The sequence below is a fragment of the Fringilla coelebs genome, assembly GCF_963513975.1.
Source record: "Fringilla coelebs genome assembly, chromosome: 3".
Taxonomy (NCBI): Eukaryota; Metazoa; Chordata; class Aves; order Passeriformes; family Fringillidae; genus Fringilla; species Fringilla coelebs.
In genome coordinates, this window is record NC_140030.1 from 107239834 (window position 1) to 107248086 (window position 8253).

At 39.7% G+C, this 8253-nt stretch overlaps 1 protein-coding gene across 2 annotated transcripts in view; it reads left to right on the forward strand.

Moving 5' to 3' along the window:
- Positions 1-7844, forward strand: part of TP53BP2 (tumor protein p53 binding protein 2) — a 55504-nt gene extending 47660 nt beyond the window's left edge. Inside the window, exons 17-18 of one of the 2 annotated variants that reach the window (XM_084203393.1) lie at positions 2794-2993; positions 6912-7732. In XM_084203393.1, the coding sequence (XP_084059519.1) occupies positions 2794-2993; positions 6912-6953 (242 nt within the window). In that variant the 3' untranslated portion in view covers positions 6954-7732. Of the gene's footprint in view, positions 1-2793; positions 2994-6911 lie in introns of both variants that reach the window. The other variant, XM_084203394.1, reaches the window with a different exon arrangement.
- Positions 7845-8253: the final 409 nt, after the last annotated feature.

Consider the following 8253-nt stretch of genomic DNA (forward strand, 5'->3'; position numbering starts at 1 on the left):
TCAAAATACCCTGTGGAGGAGAGCTGATTAACAGAAGGTTTCTTTATATTAAAAGCTTTGACTGAAGCATATGCATTGACAGATGCACCAGTTAGGTGAATCTTGCCACAGAAGAACTTTACATGGAAACAAAAGTATGGTATGGATATGTCAGTGGGCAGGTCATGGCTGTTACCTGGTGTCTTGAAATGAGTATTTCCCAGTGTGCACCAGAAAAGCTATGGCCAAGGTCCTGCCTTGATGGATGTTAGTAAGCACTGAGTTGGACTTTACCTTCCTGACTTGCATTTTAAAAGAAATCCCATATTAAGTTTAGATTTTATTCAAATAGTAAGGCTACAGAGATACTATCTTTGAATGGAGAAAACGAATTCCCCCGAGGGTGTGATGAGTATTAGGCAGTGAGGTTTTACATTACTTTACTGTATGTTTTGTGTGTAATGAGGTTTTAAATTACTTTTCTCTGTTTTGTATGTAGCTCATGTCCCCTAGGCACACACCAGCTGGTGTGTCATCTCTCTGCAAGAGGTTAGAGTAACAGCAATGTAACACAGCAGAAAAAGCTGTAAAACTGCCTTTCTGCTTTTGTGGCACAGCTGAGAGCTGAGTTTCTCTAAGCTGCTCCTAAGCCAGGAGATTTCAAAACAGTCTGTCCAGCTGTCCTCACTAAGCTTGAAAACTGTGTCTTTGGTGCCAAATATATAGTTTTCTGTGTAAAGGGAGGAAGCCTTTTAAACTGGCATCAAAATTTGTAGGCTAAGCAGAAATCCATTTGGTTTTGTATCCAGACTCTGAGGGAGGTCATCAACACAAAATACCCAAGGAAAATTGTAGGAATAAATAATAAAATACTTATCTAATATTTTGAACTGGTTTTAACTCAGACATGAATTAAGAGATGGTCTATTTGTGTTGAACAGCTCTTGAGGGATTTCTTTCAGGAATTTGTCAAATTCTTACATTCAGATAAACTGCCCATGAGATCCTGTGGAAAGGAGGTCCATGGTCTCGTTATATACAGCATGAAGAAATCCATTCTTTTTGTTTGTGGGGTTTTTTATGACCTGCCATCTGATTATTTTACTTGATACTCTGTTTTTTGTTGCATTTGGGATCTTCTTGTGTTATGAGATACTTTTTCATGGGTCCTGAAAGGACTGTAAGGCTTTGGCCTATTAAGTTTGGCCAGTTTTTCTGGATTGAAACCATCTCTTGATGGTATTGTCTCTTCAGCTACCAAAGTTCCTTATTGTTTCATCAGAAATTAGTCCTATTGCTAAGACTGGTTCTGCTTGCCTGTAGTTACTGTAAGAAATTATTCCCTACCTAAAACTCATTCTGTAAAAGAAGTTTGGGAAAGTGTATCTGTTTCCAGAACTGCACTAAAACCTGGCCCTCTAAACTCATTATTAAGCTAATAAACCTGGTGTAATTAATTGATTCACCTAATCTTTTCTGTTGCAAATGATGTCCAATATCAAGTAAGAGGTACAGGTAGGTTTAAATAAAACCAACCATCCTTTAGCATTGCTTAAATTACAGGTCCTGAAGTATGGAAATTTTCACTTTCTTAAATGTAATGCCTGTGCTGGCTCTGTTTGCCCCACTACCCTGGTGTGACTACAAACACCCCTTTAGGTGTTTGCATTGTGTGAATCTTCTTTGTCTGCTTTGATGCTCAGTGCTCAATCTTCCCTTCCCTGGGTGCAGAGCATGGCTTTGGCCAAACCCTCTAATTATACCAAATGCAAAGCAAGGGAAGAGTTTCTCTGAGTTCTCTTATCATGCACTGGAAGTAATTTAATGTAATGTGCTGAGCTGGTGTGCAGAAGTGAAGGACTTGGTTTGAGCAGATGCTTCCTTTAGCAGATGTAGGTGGTAATAGGTACGTGATGAAAAGGGAAAGGATGAGTTTTGTGATGCAGTGTGTTTTCTGCTCCTAAAAACACCAAAGCCAACCAAAAAAACCCCAAAAAAACCACAGTAGAATTCAGTACTTTAAAATAATTACCTAAGAGAAAATCAACTGGTGTACAAACTAAGGTACCTTTTGCAGTTTTCTGCTTAGAGGCTGAGGAAATGGGTACATAAAGAGGAGTATCACCTCTGGCTACAGTTGTAAAATGAGCAAGTTCTGAATAACCCTGTAGGGTGCATGTGTTTACTCCAAAACACCTTAGTCCAGAAAAAATTTAACAGAATTGTGTTTCTGAAGGCAGTGTTTAAAACAAGAAAAAAAAACCAAAAAGTGTTAGAAATGAAGAACTGCTGAGATAACCAAAAGCAGCTGCAGAGTAGCAGGCAAATCTCTCAGGTACAGGGCTGAGATGCAGTGTGCTTTAAAATTCTGAAATAAAATGCTCAGGTGGCAAATGACACCACAAGCATCAAAATGACAGTGGTGGTCACCCCAAGCAGGTATTGCTATCTGTCTGTGACAGAAGGAGATTTCTGTTGCACTAAGAGTACAGAAAGTGTTTCCCGCTTAACACTTAGATCTAGAAAGTGTGGACACAAAATATAACCTTTTATAAGTCAGTGCTGCTTTTCCCATTTGCCTTGTATTTTTTGAGCATGTTTAAGGAAGGAATCTCTCTGCTGTAAGTAATTTCACAAAGCCACTTCTTCCAGGGCCAACTCTGAGTGGGCAATATGGTGCCAAGTCAATAGGAATTTTGTTTTTTTTTTCCTTGTTTGTCTTCCAGTAAGAATAAAGGAGTCTTCCCTCCTGTCGTCCTTTTTATTTATATCTTTTCCTCTCAGTTGAGCTGCTCTGTGTTTGCAATGTTGCAGGAGTGCAGGAGAAGATGGGGATCATGAACAAAGGAGTGATTTATGGGCTGTGGGATTACGAGGCTCAGAACGACGACGAGCTGTCCATGAAGGAAGGAGACTGCATGACAATCCTGCGCCGTGAGGATGAGGAGGAGATCGAGTGGTGGTGGGCACGGCTCAATGACAAGGAAGGCTACGTGCCCAGAAACCTGCTAGGGGTGAGTCCTGGCTGCTTCCAGAGCCAAAAAATCAACCCCACCCCTGGATGTGGAGTGTAGGCAGCATTGTGTTCTCCTTGGATCTCTTGCATCGAGGTGCAGCTTTAAGAGTCGAGAGGAAGGAGGTGACACTCTCCATCTTTATTTAGGGAGTTGAATGCCTTGGCAGAGTGGGTTAACAGCCTCTGTTTAAGGTACTTAACACAGATTAATGGCTGCTGTAGGAGTGTGCCCCCTGTAGATGGACTGACAAAACTATCCTTTGTCTCCTTAAAAAGGGAAAAAGTTTCTTTCCTCAATTAGCAAAAGAGACACCTCATAGGATCTTGGGGGCTTCATCTCAAACTTAAGGATTGAACAGGAGCCAAAAAGTCCCACCTGAGCAATTTACTAGGAAAAAAAGACAATAAAGAAACTAATGGCTTTTGTGGGGTGTTTAACCAGGAGTAAAAACCTTGCACCTGGCTGGGGTTTTCTCTGTAAAGAGCTTTGTTATTTTGCCTTTTATTAAAATTTTTCTGTTTCCAACACCACCACAGAAGCCATCCTGCTGATTTTATGCCTTCTAAGCTAGCTGAGCTATCTTGGGTGTGATATAAATCTCCGAGAGCTTATGAGACCTGGCTTGAGGAGACCAACATGTATCACCACCCTGCTATACACAGCAGGCCCTAATACCAACCTTGTCTCACCATCTTAGAGAAAAAAAAACCCATCCTTTTATCCAAACATGATGTGTGAATAATGCTTTCTTGAGCCTGTTTGTTACTGTACTATTTTCTGAAAAATCCTCTTTGCCCAGGATTTCTCTCCTGGGAAGCTGAGAAGCCTCAGAGAAAAAGGAAAACAATATTATCTCATTTGCTTCTTCTGTGTTTTGCTGCTTTGGAATGTAGTTGGAGATTGTTTATCCAACACGTGAATTGTTTTTACTTATTGGCCAGTTACAGCCAAGCTGTGTTGGACTCTGGAAAGAGTTTTCATTAGTATCTTTTAGCCTTCTGTCTGTATCCTTTCTGTATTCTTTAGTATAGTTTAGTATAGTATTCTTTAATATAATATAAATCATAATATATTAGCCTTCTAAGAACATGAAGTCAAATTCATCATTCCTTCCAACAACAGGGGTCTCAGAAAATACCACACATGTTCTCAGCACATGGGGTGATTTTAGAGCTCTCCTGTGTAGGGCCAGGAGCTGAACTCAGTGCTTTCTTGGGGGGGTCCCTTCCAACTCAGGATATTCTGTGACTTTTTGAGAATTTTTCCCATTTCAAAAAAGTGATGTACTGGCACAAAGGGCCTTCAGAACTGAAACTTGCATGAAGAGTGAGTCATGAGTCCTTCCCTGTGTACACAGGGCACCTTTTGATCCAAGGAGATAAACACTGCAAAAATCTAGGTTATCTTTTTTTTCTAGTGTTGGAAAACAGATTACATTGCTCAGTAAAGGCAGATCTTTGTTTTCTCCTATGCTTTTAAAGTAACATTTAACTATATGTCTAAGGCCTTACATGAATGGCCTCTCCTTCTCTCATCACCTTTTGTATTGCCTTTTATTAAAAACAACAGTGTACAAATAAGATACTTTCAATTATGTCCCTGTATTTCTCCTCATCGCTGAGTTGCTAGAAAATGATGGCAGATGGACACATATATAAAAATTCCATTAAGCTTTTTTCTGCAATTCTAGTTGCCCTGGTGCTGGAGATAAGAGGTTCTCCAAGATTAACCATTGTGAATTTTAGTTGATTGATGTATGATGCTTCAAAGAGGCTGAGCCTCCTTCCTCATGCAGATAATCCTTACTCTTAAACTGGTTGGATTTTGCAGAGCAACTCTATCTAATGCAAAATCAGTTTTCATGTCTGTATCATTTCCAGGTCAGGCCTACACACCATGTACTGTAAAATCCTTCTTAACATACTACTTTTGCTCAGGTTTTTCCTCTCCAGAGTAAACATATTTAAATTGAGAGCAGCCATCAGCCCTGCACAGTAAGGTTAAAATGGCAGCTTTTTGATTTTTGCCTGCCCCAGGGTGAACTGTGCATGTACTGCTTGTTCATAGGATTGTGCTTTGAGCCTGAGCACAGGTGTGTAAGAACACAAGGAACACCTGTGCTTCTAGGGGGGGAAAAAAAAAGCACAAGGCAGCACAGCTTAAACTGGAGATCAGAACTTACCTTTGTAAGCACAATCACAACAGAATCTTTGGGGAAAACTACACAGAATTTATTAACTGTGACACTCCTGCCACTGAAATATCCTGTGGTGACTCTCCAAAGCAATTACTGGCCTTTTAATATAGCAGCTGAATTCTAGTCTGTGATGTTCACCAAAGAGGAAAACATCTGGTAGATTAATATATTCTTATTTTTATCATAGTTGCTTTTATACTTTTGCAGCTAGGTGTACTGAATAAAAACAAGGATTAAATTATCTTTATCACTGCTCTACCCTTCTTACTGACTCCCTGGCTCCCTATGCTAATAAGATAAGACTGTCAGCTGCTGTGATACTATAACTGACTGACTTCATCTCTAAGAGTGGTGAAATCACAGCAGGCTGAGACAGACCTTGTGGTGAAGTCATTGGCCTTGTCTTAGTCACTTAGAAAAGAAGAAAGTCTGATTAAAGAGAGAAGGGGGCAGCTTTGAGGAGAGCTTTAGGCTGTGGTGTAGACATGCTTCAGTTAGAGCATGGAGGATTCATCTCTCCTAACTGGATGAAGTGTATCCTCCTATTTTCACATGCCATGCTGTGGCCATGCTGTGGTCATGCTGTGCAGAACAGCAGCTGTTCCCTAAGCCCTTCCAGGTGCGAGCCAACAGCTTCCCAGGCATCTTGTCTATTGTATTTGCTGGGAATGCCCTGAGGAAGGCAGGAATGATGCATCTGACTCCATGTTCTCAGAAGGTTAATTTATTACTTTATGATACTATATTATATTAAAGAATACTATATTATGCTAAAGAATACAGGAAGGATACTTAGAGAAGGCTAAAGAGATAATAATGAAAACTTGTAGACTTGTGACTTGTAGACTTGAAAACTGGTGACTCTTTCCAGAGTCCTGACACAGCCTGGCACTGATTGGCCAAAGAGTGAAAACAACTCACAGCAGAATCCAATGGAACAATCACCTGTGGGTAAACAATCTCCAAACACATTCCAAAGGAGCACAACACAGGAGAATCAAATGACATAAGAATTGTTTTCCTTTTCTCTGAGATTTCTCCGCTTCCCATGAGAAAAATCCTGGGCAAAGGGATTTTTTTTAGAGAATGTGAATGTCACACTTGTCCCTGCTGTGTCCTGTCAGTTTTCCCCTGCACCCCTGTGTGTGTGTGACCAGCACATGGCCCAGAGGTCACAAGCTGGCAGGGACCAGTTTCCTGCTGGGCAGGTGGTTCATGGAACTGGCCACCCACCCTCCACTCTCTAAAGCTCCTCCACTTCCATAGTCCTTCTGCAGACAGATGTTTCCAGCTTGCCCAAAGCTATACTGCCATAAAAGCTGATAGGTGAGAGAAAGCAAACCAGACTTCACCTCTCTGGTCCCATTTATAAAACAGGGAACAATCCCACAGTTCACTGACCTCAGAAGTCTCTTGACTTACAAAGCCACATGCTTTTCCTGGCTCACCCACCTGGGTAGAGCTGAAAGTACTCAATTATGTGCTGTTCAATACCTTCCTTTTGTACTGACACAGTATTTTTTTAAGCTTGCCTAAGACTGCTAAATTCATATTTATCAGTGTCCTGGGTGGTTTTTATAACCATGCTTTTGCTACAATGGGTTACATTAGAATTGTAGCAGCAAAGAGAGGGGTTTTTTGTTCCTTTATTTTTTCTTTTAAAAAAGTAACCTTTTAAAGTACTAAATTTTAAAATCTCATTTCTGTTTTACCCTCAGCTGTATCCAAGGATTAAACCTAGACAAAGAAGCTTGGCATGAAATAGTACAGAAGCCAGATTCTTGAAGTACTAATCATGGATAACTTACAGAAAAAAGTCCATTTTGTGTTGGTTCCAATATCATGAGACTTATTTCAATGACAATGTAATTTGAAAGCTATGAAAAATGTGCTCTGAAAACAAATGAAGGATTGATGCATTAGCAAATGGATGAGGGCATTGTACAAGATGAAATAATGCTTACAAGCAAATGAAATTCTGCTGCCTTTGGTCAAATCAAGCCATTATGTTCAAGTACCCACCCAGCTGTCTTCAAACATGGCAGAAGAGAGTTTCACTTCTTTTCTGCATTAAATACAAGGACCTTTTGAAATTGCCATTGAAGGAATCATCATGAAACAGACAACTTGGCTTTGTCCAAATTTATCCCGAGGCTTTTTCCAGATGGGAGAAATTGAAGTATGTGCACAGCACCCAACTGCTTATTGCTGGAAGCAGAATGTTTGTTAAAAGAAGCTAAAAAAATGTAAGTGCATCTGAAGAGTGACAACCATATGACCAATCCATTAAGCAATAACTTTTAAAAAAGCTGTAGCATCTTAGAAATTCTATGTATTCAAAATATCATGTGCTGTAACAGAAATGTAGTTTTAGATTCCTCTTTTTACAAAGAGCCTCATGTATTTATTGTATTTTGTACTTTGAAGACTAAGTGTAGAAACTTTCTGTAGTCCTTGACAATGTACTTGTTTTTACTCTTACTTGTTTACTCCACCATTAAACTTTTGTCCCCTCTTAGGCTTTAACTCTGGGTATTTTAATAGTGATTTTTATTAGAAATGTTGCTAGTAAAGACACACTGCTGTTGTACATTACACTAACTTTCAGCTACTTTCTGTATTGAACTGAACCCCTCCTCCCCCAGCCATTCAAGGTAAGTTTTCTGCATTTAAAATTGAGCTGAATCTGTTAGTGACACATTGTTAACCTCCAAAGCTAAGGGACATATTTAAGGAAAAAACCCAACTTAGGCTTTATTTGGAAAATACTTGTGCTTTCCTATAGAGCTATCCTTTCTATCTCGATTTGGCAATAATTTGATACTGAACAGAGGAGCAAATAATTCCTTTTCCTACTAGGTAAGTCCTGTTGCTTTCTGAAAAGGTGTCCATAAGGAAGAAATCGTTTCTAAGCAAGAAATTTCCCCACAGTTGCTCAGGTGGGGAAACTAAAGGCAGCAGCATTGAGTGTGGGGTATATAGTATCAGTTATCTATCTTAGAAACCTTTGGCTGTTCAAGTATTAATCTTTAAAAGTTCAGCTTATCTAACATTTCATTA